This window comes from Neltuma alba, unplaced genomic scaffold (genome assembly GCF_004799145.2).
Source record: "Neltuma alba isolate B1F8T4 unplaced genomic scaffold, ASM479914v2 tig00011718_pilon, whole genome shotgun sequence".
In the NCBI taxonomy this organism is placed as follows: domain Eukaryota; kingdom Viridiplantae; phylum Streptophyta; class Magnoliopsida; order Fabales; family Fabaceae; genus Neltuma; species Neltuma alba.
Genome location: NW_021636350.1, coordinates 457 through 18,191, shown reverse-complemented (window position 1 = coordinate 18,191; position 17,735 = coordinate 457). Strand labels below are relative to the sequence as shown.

The 17,735-nt window shown below is 30.0% G+C and overlaps 1 protein-coding gene across 1 annotated transcript; it reads left to right on the top strand.

The window, feature by feature from the left end:
• Positions 1 to 16,750: 16,750 nt before the first annotated feature.
• Positions 16,751 to 17,367, top strand: LOC114717216 (amino-acid permease BAT1 homolog; the record flags this gene model as incomplete). Its single annotated transcript, XM_028902311.1, has 2 exons — positions 16,751 to 16,979; positions 17,108 to 17,367. Coding segments are annotated over exons 1-2 (367 nt in total), but the record flags the coding sequence as incomplete, so codon positions are not given.
• Positions 17,368 to 17,735: the final 368 nt, after the last annotated feature.

Genomic DNA, 17,735 nt, shown 5'->3' with positions numbered 1-17,735 from the left:
GAAGTAAGATTAAAAGCTTTCAATTGATTTTTATTAATCTTTTACTTTGCATTTTCTCTTTATTAAAATTTTAAAAACACACTTCTCCAATTTTTCAAATTAAACTCTTTAAAATCACCCCCACCCCCAAATTTCCCTGTACCATATATATTTGAATCTCAAGTGCAGATATCTATGTGGCTTCGGACTTGTTTCCCAGGATTTTCATTAATCATTGCTCATTTTGCTAAAATCAGAGAAGAGCTGCCTTCTGGGGTCATTGGCCGTGGTGTGTCGGTTTAATTTTGATTGAGAAGACTTTGTTGTCCTAGAAATATATCCCTTTCCCCCCCGGGGGACAACAGGCTTAGAAATATACTACCTCCGGTCCTAATTATAAAAACCAGTCAACTAATTTGAGGAGATTAAGGAAGTAAGTTGAGTTAGTTATTTGTCCTAAATAGATATTGTCTTTCCTAAAATATCCTTGCTAATCAAGTGTATTGATTAGAACTATAATTATTAAAAGGACTATCTTGGAAAAAATTAAATAAATATGAGAGACAAAGTGGATTGGGATCTTATATTTAGGACCAAAATAAAAATCAAATAGGGTCTTATATTAAGAACTGGAGGTAGTATCTTATATCTTTTTTGGGGTAACAATATGTCTTATATCTTAAGTGGGGCCGGTCAAAAAATATATCTTTAAGTGGGCACGACATTTTTTTTTTCTTTTTTCCTTCCAAAATGGTTGGACTAGCGTCCTTTAAATGTTTTTTTTCTTTACTTGAAGACATGCATATAGTTCAATTTAAGTGTTGATATGATATCATTCATTAAACCATGTAGTTAGTCTTGGGCGTGAAAACTAAATGTTTAGCAAAACAAATGTAAAATTAGATTAAAGCATATGTCTTTTTATTCCAAGAGTAGTTAATTTATACTCAAGCATAACGTACTCCTTATTCTGCTATGAGGAGACAGAATATTTTATTTTATCTTGTAAGTTATATTATTAAATTTTTTATATGAATGTACAAATATTCTTTATTTATTATTCATAAAAAAAGTAATTGAAGTGTAGAATATACTCCCTCTGTTCCTTATTATAAGAGACATTTGATGCTTATAGCATGTTCCTATATATAAGAGACACTTACAAGTTGTCTCTACTTTTTTGTGTTGATTTACTATTTTACCCATATTTATTATCTCCAACTCACTCTCTCTCTCCCTCCCACTTCTCTTTCTTTTAATAATTTAATTGTTCTCTCTCATGCTCTCTCTCCTTATTAATGAGGGCATTTTTGGAAAAAATTATACTTTTTACACATTAATTGTTCTTAACTAATTTTAACTGTTTTTTTGATCAACGTACTTCAGTTATTTGTCTCTTATAATAAGGAACGGAGGGAGTACATAATAAGTAAGAATAAGTTACTAAAATTTAAGATAAAATTAATAAAATTAAAAAAAAATTTAACTTTAAAAAAACATATTCCTTCTGTTCTAATATAAGACCTATTTTTTAGTATAAATTATAGTACTGAATGAGTTTTATATTTAAAACAAGAGAGAGTATTCGAAATACCTTGTTAGTATCTAGCAACTTGAAGTTTTAATTTTATTCTAAAATAATTATTGTTTTGTTATAACATATTCTATTTAATTTTTTAAAAAATTTGTGTGCATAACTATAACTTTAAATTCAAATGATAATTATTTTAAACTGACAGAATATTAATGAAAAGTATTTTTATACAAATTATGTTTGTTATTATTATTTTATAAAATCTGTTGATTATTTATTGTGGTGGTTGTTGTAGTAACATTAAAATCATTTCCATTCACATTTTTTTTCTTATCATCTAGGCCAAATTTTATTCTCTTATTCCCATATTGTAATATGCACACCAAACTTATTGATGCTAGTTTCTTCAAGCATCCTAATCTTCATGTATAAAACAAATTAGCCCTACTTAATGACAATTCAATTCCTAGTCTTCATGAGTAATATAATCTGATTGAGTTCATGTTCTTTTTTTGGCCAAACAGATTGAGTTCATGTTTTGACTTTAGTACTTTTAGGAAGATTAATTTCTGTGTTCACCCATCCACACACACACATGTGAATTAGTAAATAAAAATGGGGGCATTTATCGAAAAAAAAACAAAGAAAGGAAAAAAAAAGAAGAAAAGGCCAGCAAATCGCCTCCAGCGTCTAGATGGCCAATTGAAATATCTCTGTCGGAGATATCCCGATTCTCTAAAAGCTTCCGGTTCATATTGGATTTCCATTTTCTTGTTTTGCTAATTGATAACTAGAAAGAGTCATTAACATAATTTGCTAATTTGGTCTGGACTTAACAGTATATGCTTAGTACATTTAGTTAGTCTTGATGAAGTTAAAAAAAAAAAAAACTCAGCTGTACATTCACTCAATCCTTTCCTTACCATGAACGTTGTGTTCGCGCGCAGTGGGTTCTCCCATTGCCCATCAGGTTGAGGTTAGTGATGATATCGTTGGAGTCCGGATTTGTTCATTGAAATAGGCTACTCCTAATCTATTGAACGAAGATTTGAATTCTTATTAAAAAAATATTTATATTTATTGTCCTATAATAGTGTCTTGAATAAAATGATTTTAATAAAAAGGTGCTTATATGTAGCCGGAAAAAAAAGAAAAAGAAAAAGGCAAAACTAAAATTTCATGGATGAGTCCATAAAACCCAATTCGGACCTTTTCAATTCAATTAGATTCCACATGTAATCCACATATGCCAAGCCAAATGGTGATTTGGCATGGATTTCAATTCGATTTCAACTCCATTTTCATTCTTTTAATAAATAGGAGTGTTAGCTTATCCCGGTCAATTTAGGACGAGACTAAATGAGAAATTTTTTTTTTTGAATAGGATAAAACAATAATCAGAATGAGACAGGATTGTATCATCTCATCTTATTTTAGGATATTTATTTAGTTATTTTAAAAAAAAATATTTATTAAATTAATATTACTGTTTGTTTTTTTCTATTTTTTTTTTCCTGCCAAGGGCGTGATTTTTTTTACTTATAATTCTAACTCAAAACTGCATTGATTTTTTTTTGGGAGGGGGGGGGGTTGAAGAGGGGAACTTGACCGGACACAAGATGTAAATTCCGTCTTGTCCTTATACGCTGGGACAGGTCCGTGAGCAGCCCGGCATTGACTTCTAGCATACAAATAGGGCCCTAAGCTTTCAATTCATATTGGATTTACATTTTCTAAAAAATGTTCGGCAACTTTCAAAAACACATTTAAAAAACTATTTTTTTGTAGAATGAAACAAATTCCTCTATATATTTACTTCGTAAACTGTAAAAGTACTTTTAAAACTAAGCTTTGGTTTTCATCCAAACACATCCTAAGTAACAACTAATAAATTAGAGTCATTTTGCCTAATACTACTCCATCCCTAATTATAAGAACCTTTTGGCCAAATTACACTTTTTAAAAAAACAGTTAAAATTAGTTAAGAGCAATTAATATGTAACAAATATAATTTTTTTTTCAAATATACCCCTAATAAATGTAAGAGAGTAATAATGAAATAAATAAAGAGAGAATATATGGAGAGAGAATATATGAAATTTATTAGGAATGAAATAGGTAACAATGCATTAAATGCTCAGATAAACTTAAAAAGGACCTTATAAAAAAGGACAAATCTATTAAAAAAAATCTTATAATTAGAGACAGAAGGAGTAGTCATATGGCCGAGTGATCCCAACACTGAACATCCCATTTTTGTGCAAACTATCATCCCACTTCACACCATAGCTATTGACTGTTAGGTAGTGTTTGGTTGGGGTTTTTTTGAGGGGAGGAAAAGGAAGGAAAGGGGAAATGGAGAGATGAGTGTGTTTGGTTGGGAAGAGAGAAGGGGAGGAGAGGGAAATTAAAATTTTTTGTCTTTGTCCTATCCCTTCCCCTTCTCCCCTTCTCCTCCCAAACCGGGAGGTTTTGGAAGGGGAAGAATTAATTTGCCATTTCTTGATTAAAATAGTCTTTTTGTTTTTTCAATATCCTAATTTTATCTGGCACTTCCCCTTCGGCAATTCCTTCCTATTCACGTGTTGTTAGCTTGTCCCGTTTTGGTCAATTTAGGACGAGACTGAACGAGAAAATTTTTTTTTGAATAGGACAAAACAATAGTCAGAATGAGACATGGTTGTACCATCTCATCTTGTTTCAGGATATTTATTTAGTTATTTTTTAAAAAAATTATTTATTAAATTAATATTACTGTTTTTTTTCAATTATTTTTTTTTCTGTCAAGGGCATGATTTTTTTTTACTTATAATTCTAACTCAAAATTGCATTGATTTTTTTGGGGGGGGGGGGGGACGAGAGGGGAACTTGACCGGACACAAGAAGTAAATTCCGTCTTGTCCTTAGTCGCTGGGACGGGTCCGTGAGCAGCCCGGCATTGAATGCTAGCATACAAATAGGGCCCTAAGCTTTCAATTCATATTGGATTTACATTTTCTAAAAAAATACTACATCCAATTCTTAATATAAGTCTTATTTGACTTTTAGTTTGGTTTTAATTATAATATCCTGGTCTATTTTATCTCTCATATTTATATATTTTTTACAAAATAGTCCTTCTAATAATGATAGTTCTAGCCAATACACTTAATTAGTAAGGATATTTTAGGAATGACAACACTTATTTATTACAAATAACTAACTTAACTTACTTCCTTAATCTTCTCAAATTAGTCAACTATGTCTTATAATTAGGACCGGAGGTAGTATTTGACAACTCTCAAAAACACTTTTAAAAAATATTTTTTCGTAAACAATAAAATTTTCTATATATTCATGTAAACTATAAAAGTACTTTGAAATTATGATTTGGTTTTCATTCAAACACCTTCTAAGTAACAACTAACAAATTAGTCATTTTGCCTAATACTACTCCGTCCCTAATTATAAGAACTTTTTGGCCAAATTACGTTTTTTAAAAAAACAGTTAAAATTAGTTAAAAACAATTAATATATAACAAATATAATTTTTTTTTTCAAATATACTCCTAATAAATGTAAGCGAGTAATAATGAGATAAATAGAGAAAGAATGTATGGAGAGAGAATATATGAAATTTATTAGGGTAAAATAGGTAATAATACATTAAATGTTTAGATAAATTTAAAAGGGATCTTATAAAAAAGGATACATTTATTAAAAAAGATATTATAATTAGATATGGAAGGAGTAGTCATATGGCCTAGTGATCCCGACACTGAACATCCCATTTTTGTGCAAACTATCATCTCGCTTCATGCCATAGCTATTGACGGTTAGGCAGTGTTTGGTTGGGGTTTTTTTGAGAGGAGGAGAAGGAAGGAGAGGGGAAAAGGAGAGATGAATGTGTTTGGTTGGGAAGAGGGAAGGGGAGGAGAGGTGAGTTAAAATTTTTTGTCTTTTTCCTGTCCCTTTCCCTTCTTCCCCTCTCCTCCCAAATCGGGAGGTTTTGGAAGGGAGAGAATTAATTTACCATTTCTTAATTAAAATAGTCTTTTTGTTTTTTCAATATCCTAATTTTATCTGGCACTTCCCCTTTGGCAGTTCCTTCCTATTCACCTGTTGTTGTTTTTGATCTATCAGTTTCTCTAATGTTTTTCATTCTTATTTTGTTTTCTTTTGGATTATGTCGTGAAGGTCTATATTTTCTTGTATGTTCGTAATCTTCTTCCTTCCCTTCAACTGTAACGAGTAGTGAACAGTCTCTCAAAATTTTCCTGGTAGAAAAAAGACTGGTGATGAAAAAGGACATGTGATTTTGAAAAGAGGAGCTGGCGGTGGTGGGATGTGCGAAGAAGATAATAATACTAAGAAGATAAGGGGTTGTCCAATATGCGGTTAGGTATGGAAGATGATATAATAATAAGGGTTTTTCTTGTGTTTTAATTTGGGCTCTCATATTAACAAGAACAAACAGTAAATTTTTTTAAATAAGTATTTTTTAATGATATTTCTCTACCACTATTAATAAATTAAGAAATAATAATTTTGATATAAATATTATAATAAAAAAATAAAGTAATCTAAATATAGAGATAAAAACATATTTATTAATTTATAATTACCTTCTTCCCTTTCTTTTTATGAACTAAATAAGAAATCCCTTTTTTCTTCACCTCTTCTCTAACCAAACCAAAACCATGACCTCTCCTTCCTTCCTTCTTTTTTTTTTTTCTAATTAACCTCTCCACCCCTCAGTCCCTCACCTTTGTCGAACCAAACAAAGCCTTAGTTAAACCCATTCCTTCCATTTCTTTCTCATACGAAATCTTCATAATCCAACCAAGGGAACCGCTAACTGTGACCAAATGGGGATTGGAGACCAAGTTTCGAACGACGAAGGAGGTTCGTACTTCCCTCTCGCTGCCGCTAGTGGAAGCGGCGGCGCCGAGGTGAACAATACCGACAACCAACGACTCAAGCAGCTCGGTTACAAGCAAGAGCTTAGCCGCAGCCTGTCGTACGTCAAAATCGCGATTCTCTCTCTCTCATTTCTATTTGATTCAACATCCATTTGCTTCCGGAGAAAACGCCATTCTGATGGATTGCGCAATCAATGCAGGGCGGTGGCGAACTTCTCGATGGTGTTTTCGATCATTTCGGTAGTTACAGGGCTGACGACGTTGTACGGAACGGGACTGAGGTTCGGTGGTCCGGTGACGATGGTGTATGGGTGGTTGATCGTGGGAGCCATGACGATGACGGTGGGCGTATCGATGGCTGAGATTTGTTCTGCGTTTCCGACTGCCGGTGGCCTCTACTTCTGGAGCGCGAGGCTGTGTGGTCGCCATTGGGGCCCTTTCGCTTGTTGGCTCACCGGCTGGTTAGTTGTCTTCCACATTCATAAATTTATGCTAATTTTTTAATATTTTAAATGCCAAAATTTTTTTAAAAAAATGAATTTAAATTGACGGATTTTACAAGTTTAACATAGGCAAAACATGGGCGAACTTTAAATTGCTGCTTAAGAATGCATCATGAATTAATACTACATTCTTGCGAATTTTCTTGATAAGTTATTACTTCACTTGTGATTCTTGAGAGGGAGATCCAGATTAATAATTTCATCACCCAAATTTATTTTATTACTTTTTTTTTATCTTATCACATACGTAAACTATATTAAATCTCAATTTTTAGTTGGCAAAAAAGAAAATCTCAAATTTTAAATTGTAAATTTATTTTGATTTTCTGTTCTCATGAAAATCTCTCTCATATCTCTCTTCTCTTAGATGAAATTTGTTCAGTAAGTTGGCTTGTTCTTTTTCTTGGTTGTTTTGGTGAAATTTGTGTGAGTTTAATTATAGGTAATTACTCACGTTCCATTACCACCTTAGCTATTTAATGGTAGCTATCTGTTTTGAGATGGAGGGGATGCATGGTGATTATAAGAAATGATGTGAATGAAAAATACTCATAGTAAGATAATTGAGTTTTTTATTTAGGCTGAAGATACATATATTAGTAGATTTGCGTGTGATTTTGAAACTCTAAAAATTTGAATGATAAATATTTAATTTTAGGATCAAATTGATAATTGAAACAAATTTGAGGACTAAAAAATTCATAATTTTTATATAAGATCTCTATGAAATGTAGAATAGATCCCCTCGAATCCTTTTTATAAGCTCCAGTTAACAATTTCATGTAAGTTAAGAAAGTTCATTGATATTAATTATTTTTTGTAAAATCTCAAAATTACCTTCAATAAAACAAGTTTTTAGCTAAAGAAGTTTGATTGATTAATTAACAAAATGATGCAGTTAGTGAGGGATATCAAATAAAAAAAATTAACTCTTTAAACAAAATATGTTAACATGTAAGAAATCCTTATAACAAAGATTGGATGGGGTAGATATCATCGGCCATATGAGACCTACTAATCAAGACTAAGTCTTAATTAATTAGCATTCATGATGATAACTTTCACCAAAAAATCGCAAACCATGGCAATGTGTTTGAATGTTACACTACTTTCTGTACTTAATATAAGAGATAGATAATTAATTTATGAATATTAAGAAAATTACTAAAATTATATATTTGTAATAAGTGAATATTATTTTTCTTAAAATATACTTATTAATTATGTGTCTTAGAATTAAAATCTTTTAGCATGTGTAGTTATCATAAGAATTATTTTAAGAGAAAAAAATAAATAGAAAAGATAAAATAAATTAAGATTTTATATTTAGAATTAAATTAAATATCTAATTAGTATTTATATTTATTACCAGAGGTAATATATACCTAGACTTCAATGTAATGCCCAAAAGATGAGCCCCAGGCTTGAACGAAATAAAAGGAATGAAAAGAAAATGCCTCATGCAGTTAGGGATATTAATGAATTAGCTTGGTTAAATCTCAAACCTCATCGTCCAACGTTACAAACTTAACCAATTGATTTATAGAAGCAAAATTGGATCTGTCCCCCCCCCCCCAAAAAAAAAATTTGTTCAAGCGCATCATGTGAGCGGTTTGGCTTGGTTGGGTTTATCTATTTCTTTTCCTAAAGCTTCAATCAGTTTAAATAATAATTAACTTAAAGCAAATTTTCATGCGCAGATTCACATGACCTTCATAATTCACATATGTACTCAAACAACATTTTAAAATAAATGTACATAATTATAAATTATATACAAATTTACTGAATTTGTTTTTAAAATTATAATTGTACTAAATTTAATTAATTCTTGAGATAATTGAACTAAATTGATTGCCAGAAATTTTATTGGGCCTAATTTAATATTTTGAGGCCTAGTTTGGACTTGCTTGTGGTTAGTGGGGCTTTATTGACCCAACAACTAGCTAGTGGGCTGGTTCGTGAAGTGATATATGTGAGAAAATAAACAATAACTTTTCGTGAAATAATATTTAAGTAAAAAAATATAGTAAAGTCCATATGTTTGATATTTCATCTGACACACGGTGAATAGAAAAATTATTTTCACCAAAGCTGGAGCTGGTCTGGCATTTGTATAATAAATGGAAAAAGTAAAAAAAAAAAAAAAAAAAACCACTAGGTCCACTTTTCTTCGATCCCTCCCCCTAACTTCCAGTACAACGTTATTATGAAATTATGATTGATGTAATAATGTTTGAGCGCATATGATGATGAAATAAAGACGAGTGCCTCTTGGTCAACTTGTGGTCCTTTCTTCAAGATTCATAAATGTCTCTGCAATTTTTTTTTTAAATATTCCTACATCACATGCAGTAGTAGAGATATTAATAATATTATTTTTTAAGCATTATTTTGGCATCTCATCTCTAGCTTTTGCATGATAAATACTATTAATTTCCAGACAAGTTTTATAATAATTTCAACTTGTAGATGAAATGATCTTTACATCCGACATTACCACTGCATGATCCCTGGGTCTTTCTAAATTAAACCTCTTATAATCCTTTCTTTTCTTCTTCCCCCCCCCCCCCAAAAATGATTTACGTACTTATAGTTTTTAATAAAAATTTCAACTAACAATTTTATACTTAAAAAGCTTAAAGGTGACACTAGCTTCTTTAATATAAGAATTAGTTTGATTTTATTTTAATTCTAAATATAATATTTTAATCTATTTTGTCTCTCATATTTATTTAATTTTAAAAATAATTCTTGGAGTAATTGCAGATGTTAAATGTTTCATCAAAAAATAACTATAATCAATATACTTGATTAGTAAGAGTATTTTAAAAAAATAATACATATTTATTACAAGTAACTAACCTAATTAATTTTATTAATTTACTTAAATTAGTTAACTAGTTCTTATATTAATAACCAATTATAGTATTTAGTATTATTAGATTTATAAGGCCTCAACCTCTCGTATGAGGAGGAGTGTTAAGTAAGGGTTTGTTTGGAATCCTAGGAGGAACTTCCAAAATAGTTTTCAATCATAATTTATAAATATGAGATAAGTATATGAGAGCGGTTTTATTATAACACGATAATTAGAAGTAAATATGAGAAAAAAGAAAAGCATAAGCCTCATAAGAAAATAGGGAATTGCTATGAAATTAAAAAAAAAATTACTAAAAAGTTTCAATAACAATATAATAGTTTGCAATGCCAAATTTTGAAGTAAGTAACAGATAACAATTATTTACTTATCATTAAAACTTAGTGATAATTTTTTTTTAAATCTCATTGTAATTCTCCAAAAAAATACACTGTGTGTGGGCCATTTAAAGTTGTAGGATTGCACCAAAGCTTATAGTCTTTTGGTCCTATTTATAGAACAGAAAAATGAGACTTTTTTTAGTTCTATTTATAGGCTAGTGAGAGAAATTTTTTGTATAGGTATATAATTTTACGCTTCATTTATTATTGTGTTGATCTTATTTATATGAGAAGTGTAATATATTAAATAAAAATAAAATTAGAAAGTTGTTGAATTTTAAATAAAAGTTAATAAAATTTGAGGTTTTTCTTAGTTATAAATAGGACCAGAGGAGTAAATTTTTGCTGATTACGGTAGGGACACTTCTGTCTTTTCCCCTTGGAGTCTTGAACTAAGAAGGTGTTTGGGTAGAAACCAAATTATTGTTTTAAAAGTGATTGTATAGTATATAAAGTAAATATATGAAAGAGTTTGTCTTGATTTGAAAAAAATACTTTGAAAATTATTTTTGAATATTTCCAATCCCCTCAACGATTCCATAAAGGGGCTGCCCCCTCATAATTTTTATATATGCACAGAATGAAGGATTAATATCATTGATCTAGTTTATAGCCTATTAGAAGTAAAAATCGCTTTGGTGGGATCTCACAGGCAGAAAGAGATTGTAGTCAATTTGGTAATCATCAAGTGACACTGGTGTTTTGGCCAGAATCAAGAAATCCCTTAAATATGATTTAAAATGAAGAGAAAAAGACAATAAAAATCATAATCCCTAAATGGTCTGTCTGTTAAATTTGAAAATCCCAATTTGGTCAAATTGGAATTATCATGTTAAAAGAAAAGACCAAATTGTCCTTCATTTTAAATATTATTTTTAAAATATCACAGCTCCACTGGCCAGCCGGTCATCGAAGCTCTGGCGGCGGAAGTCGCCGGAGCTCTAACGATCGGTCGACAATTGGTCACGGAACTTTGTCGGTTGGAAGTTTTTTTTTTTTGAAAATTTTTACAATTTATATAATGGTTAACAATTTTTGTAATACTATTAACAATTTTAGTATAGCAGTTAACAACAAATTTTTTGAGAAATTCAACAAGCTCTAGCAATTGGAAACAATTTTTTTGAAAATTTTTACAACTTCAATATAACCGTTAACAACTTTTGTAATACTATTAACAACTTTAATATATCAATTAACAATAGATTTTTTGAAAAATTCAACAATTGGTTGTCGGAGCTCCAGCGGAGGAAAACAATTTTTTTTGAAAATTTTTACAACTTAGTATAACGGTTAACAACTTTTATAACCATATTAACAACTTCAATATAACGGTTAACACTAGGTTTTTGAGTTTGTTAATGACATTACTAAAATTATAAAAATGTCACTTTTTGAATTTTCTAAAAAACCTATTGTTAAGTGCTATATCGAAGTTGTTAATTGTTATATTGAAATTGTAAATTTTTTAAGAAAAATGTAATTATTAACGTTATACTGAAATTGAAAATTTTTACAACTTCAGTATACCAGTTAACAACTTTTGTGATGTTATTAACAACTTCAATATAGCAGTTAACTATAGGTTTTTTGAGAAATTCAACAATTGATCGCTGGAGCTCCAATGGCTGGAAACAATTTTTTTTGAAATTTTTACAATATTAATATAACGGTTAACAACTTTTGTAATGTTATTAACAACAGGTTTTCGAGAAATTCAAAAAGTAGTAATTTTACAACTTCAATATTGTTGTTAACAAGTTCTGTAACTCTATTAACAACTTCGGTATAGTATTTCACAACACGTTTTCTTAAAAATTAAAAAAAAAGGCATTTTTACCACTTTAGCAACTACTTTTTTTTTAAAAAATTTTTACAACTTCAGTATAATCGTTAATAACTTTTTGTAATATTATTAACAACTTTAGCATAGCAGTTAACAACAAGTTTTTTAAAAAATTCAAAAAGTACCATTTTAACAACTTCAGTAATGTCGTTAATAAGTTTCATAACTCTATTAACAATTTCGGTATAGCATTTAACAACAAGTTTTTTAAAAATTCAAAAAATGGTATTTTTATAACTTTAACAATTATGTTTTTTATACAATTTTTACAACTTCAATATAACAGCTAACAACTTTTATAACTCTATTAACAACTTAGATATAGTAGTTAACAACAGGTTTTTTAAAAATTCAAAAAGTGGCATTTTTATAATTTCAGTAATACTGTTAACAAACTCAAAACCCTGTTGTTAACCGCTATATTGAAGTTGTTAATAGGGTTACAAAAGTTGTTAACCGTTATATTAAAGTTGTAAAAATTTTCAAAAAAATTGTTTTCCTCCATCAGAGCTTCGGCGACTAATTGTTAAATTTTTCGAAAAATCTATTGTTAACTGATATACTGAAGTTGTTAATAGCGTTACAAGAGTTATTAACGATTATATTGAAGTTGTAAAAATTTTAAAAAAATTGTTTCCAGTCACCGGAGCTTGTTGAATTTTCCAAAAAACTTGTTGTTAATTACTATACTGAAATTGTTAATAACATTACAAAAGTTGTTAACTGTTATACTAAAGTTGTAAAAATTTTCAAAAAATTTTTTTATTGACGAAGCTTCGGTGACTACCGCCGCTGGAGCTTTGGCGACCGGCCAGCCAGTAGGGACTGTGATATTTTAAAAACAATATTTAAAATGAAGAGCAATTTAGTCTTTTTTTTAACATGATAATCCCAATTTGGTCTTTTGAGACCAAATTGAGATTTCTCAACTTCAGCAAACCATTTTGGGATTATGAAGTTCAAGTAGCATTTTTCTGTTTTTTTTTCCTAAAATGAATATTGTTCTGGAGAAAAATATGAATAGGAGTTTGAAGAAGGGGAAGGAACCTCTTTAATTCATTTTAGTTTTGATTTTATTGTTTCATAAGGGTTTAGTATTAATTTAAATCTAGTAATCAAAACCAAAACTTATTAAAAATAAAGAAACCACTCATTAAACTCAAATTATAAAATTATAAAACTATAGTCACCAAACCCAACAATTTAAAATTATAAAGATTAGAGTCAAAATTCGATTAAATAGGGACTGATAATGATATTATTCTTATAATTAATTTAAATTTTAGGAACTATAACAATGGATACATTATTTATACAAAATTAATCTTGGGGATATAGGCCCCAGTAATCCCCTCCCTTCCCTACTAACGATAACAAACAAATTTAGCATAGTTTGTAAGTTCTTAATTCAATTTATCATATTTTGGCCCCAAAAAAAAATCCAATTTATCATAGAAGATTTTGCATTGTTTGCTTTAATTACTGTTGCGTCACTTTTTTTTAAAATTCTTAAGAGTTAGTTTGACTTTTATTTTGATTCTAAATATAAGATTTTAATATATTTTGTCTCTTGTAATTATTCATTTTTTTAAAATAATTCTTGAAGTAGTTGCAAATGTTAAATATTTCATCAAATAATAACTATAATCAATATATTTGATTCGTAAGAATATTTTATGAAAAAACAATACATATTTATTACAAGTAACTAACCTAATTATTTTATTAATTTATTTAAATTAGTCAACTAGCTCTTATATTAATAACCAAGTATAATATTTAGTATTATTAGATTTATAAGGCCTCAACCTCTCTTATGAGGAGGAGTGTCAAGTAAGGGTTGTTTGGAATCCCAGGAGGAGCTTCCAAAATAGTTTTTCAATTATAATTTATAAATGTGAGATAAGTATATGAGAAGAGTTTTATTATAACATGATAATTAGAAGGAAATATATGAGAAAAAAGAAAAGCATAAGTCTCATAAGAAAATAGAGAGAATTGCTATGAAATAAAAAAAATTACTAAAAAGTTTCAATAACAATATAATAGTTTGCAATGCCAGATTTTGAAGTAACAGATAACAATTATTTACTTATCATTAAAACTTAGTGATAATTTTTTAAAAAATCTCATTGTAATTCTCCAAAAAAAAAACACTAGGTGTGGGCCATTTAAAGTTGTAGGATTGCACCAAAGCTTATAGTCTTTTGGTCTTATTTATAGAATAGAGAAAAAAGACATTTTTTAGTTCTATTTATGGGCTAGAGAGAGAAATTTTTTGTATAAGTATATAAATTTACACTTCATTTATTATTGTGTTGATCTTATTTATATGAGAAGTGTAATATATTAAATAAGGATAAAATTAGAAAGTTATTGAATTTTAAATAAAAGTTAATAAAATTTGAGGTTTTTCTTAGTTATAAATAGGACCAGAGGAGTAAATTTTTGCTTATTACGATAGGGGCACTTCTGTCTTTTCCTTTGGAGTCTTGGACTAAGGAGGTGTTTGGGTAGAAACCAAATTATGATTTTAAAAATGATTTTATGGTATATGAAGTAAAAATATAGAAGAGTTTTCCTTGTTGAGAAAATACTTTTTAAAAGTATTTTTGAATATTTCTAATCCCCCCAACGATTCCATAAAGGGGCCGACCCACTCATAATTTTGTATATACACAGAATGAGGGATTATATCATTGATCTAGTTTATAGCTTACTGTTTGGGTATCCCCAAACCGTGGTTTTAGAAGCACTTTCCGTAAAACGAGATAATCTCCTCCACATATTTACTTCGATCCGTAAAGCACTTCTGAAATCATGGTTTGGATTCTATCCAACCTTATTAGAAGTAAAAAGCGCTTTGGTGGGATCTCACAGATAGAAAGACATTGTAATCAATTTGGTAATGATCAAGTGACATTGCTTTTTGGGCCAGAATCAAGAAATCCCTTAAATATGATTTAAAATGAATCTTGTTCTAGAGAAAAATATGAATAGGAGTTTGAAGACGGGGAAGGAACCTCTTTAATTCATTTTTAGTTTTGATTTTATTGTTTCATAAGGGTTTAATATTAATTTAAATCTAGTAATCAAAACCAAAACTTATTAAAAACAAAAAGAAACCACTCATTAAACTCAAATTAAAAAATTATACAACTATAGTCACCAAACCCAACAATTTAAAATTATAAAGATTAGAATCAAAATTCGATTAAATAGGGACTGATAAGATATTATTCTTATAATTAATTTAAATTTTAGGGACTATAACAATGGATACATTATTTATACAAAATTAACCTGGGGATACAGGCCCCAGTAATCCCCTCCCTTCACTACTAACGATGACAAACAGATTTAGCATAGTTTGTAAGTTCTTAATCCAATTTATCATATTTTGGCCCCAAAAAAAATCCAATTTATCATGGAAGATTTTGCATTGTTTGTTTTAATTATTGTTGCGTCACTTTTTTTAAAATATTCTATTATGAGTCGGGTATGTATATTAGCATAATATTTCTGGGTTTAAGTCATAAGATATTTTCAGTAAAAGAATAGAGAATAGTCATTTTTGCGCCCACGAATAGAGAATTAATCATTATATGTTCACTGATGCGCACTTAAAAAATTATATTGGTTCACATCATGGTTTGAAGGAAAAGATTTCCAAATATGTTGTTTTAGAATTTTTAATTGTCATCGTCAACGCATGCTCGATTAAAAAAAATCTTATTCAGTGAAGATCCACGCCGTCCGTTTCACATTTAATTAAGAGGCACAGAGAGGTTCTTTGCTCAAGAAAGCCAGCTAGCTACATAGAAACAATCACAACACTACAATATCGTAGTGGTTGATTGCTCATCAATCTCTATGCTTTTATTGTTTCTTTGAAAACATTTAAAATATCTAAATTTAGAAAAATAACTTACAACTATGATTTATGAATTAACATCTTTTTACAACATCTTAAATGTATAGTTTTAGAGGATTCCAAAATAATTTTGAAGTTTTAATAGGACTAAGGTGCACCTGAAACTATTTTTTTTTCAAGATGTATCCAACACTTTAAAGTATTTTGTGATGTATTACACACTTTATTTTTTCAAATGCATCTAGTACTGTGAATTATTGTTTGGCGCTTCCAGCGTCTTAAAATATTTTTTGAGGTGCATTCAATATTTAAAATATTTTTTGGTGCATTTAACACTAAGGTAAAAACAAAAAAATATTTCAGTCCGCTAAATATACCATTGTATGCACGCAGAAAATAATTGATGCTGGTTGCACCATAATCCTAATGTAAAGTCTGTATTTTAAACTGTGACTGGTATTTTCTTTTAAAAAGACAAATTTCAAATTTGACTGGTTACTTCGGTTGTAAGACAGACACGTTCACATGCAGAATTGCAATTGCTACCTCCACCTAATCAAATTAAAAAGAAGATGCAATCTTGATAAAGAATGACTTGGAATATATGCTTGTCAATCTTTTCATAGTGTTGCCAAAGGCCTACTAGTTTAATGACACCATGGAACCTTCAAATGAGCGGGTTGTGAATTCGACCATATAAGAGTTCAGATATATACTGAAGAGTGGTCAATGAAAGAAGCGTAGAAAATAACAAAGGTTCTTTTTGTGGCTGGTTGGAGAAAAAAAACGGAAAAAAAATGCCATCTTTGTTGACAAATAGAGACCTCGGCTGGTTAAAAACATAGCTTAACAAGTTGGTCCCTCCTCTCTCTCCCCAAGTCGTTTTGATCGAAGAGTTTCATCATCTACGCTGGAACAAGCCAAAAGACTAGCCTCTTTCTCAGGTTCCTCGCTTCTAAGAAGGCGAGGTCAAGATGGTACTCCCATCTCATGGAGATGGAAATGGTGGTGCTTCACTTGATTCTGGCCATGCCCGTCTTCATGAGCTCGGCTACAAACAAGAGCTCAAGCGTGATCTATCGTAAAGTTTTCTCATTCCTCTCTGTGCTGTTGTTGACTTCCAACTCAGTTTTGATCAAGGGTTGGATTCATGGGATGGTTATGGATTACGTTCTGCTTTTCCTTCTTTCTTCTGTCTGGCAATTGCAGGGTCCTTTCAAATTTTGCGTTTTCGTTTTCTATCATATCAGTGCTCACTGGTATCACAACTCTCTACAACAATGGGCTGAACTATGGTGGTCCTGTGTCTGTCGTGTATGGTTGGTTTGTAGCTAGTGCTTTCACCATGTTAGTTGGGTTGTCCATGGCTGAAATTTGCTCATCTTACCCGACTTCGGGTGGGTTATACTACTGGAGTGCCAAACTTGCTGGCCCGGGATGGGCACCTTTTGCCTCCTGGATTACGGCTGGTAATTTCATCTTGATTTCCCGCTTGTTTCTTTGATTTGGCACATATTAATTTAATAATATAGCATTTAGCATATGATTCTCTGACCTTGTTCTTAATGGGAAGGAGAAATCATTAGAATTAAAGGTTTATACGGGACAAGTATATTATGGTTTTTGTTTTGGTACACTATGGCTGTTGAACCTTTGATCTTTACTTAGATACAGCCCTTCCTGCATGAGTTATCATGATGTGCATTCCATAACTACAAGTATTTCGGTAAAGTCAAAAGCTGCAGAACATTTTAATGGTGGGTTAGATTCATTTGAGAAATGTGTAAGGAAATGTCTGAGTGGAATCAAGTTTGCAGAAGGTTTACCTACATCATAA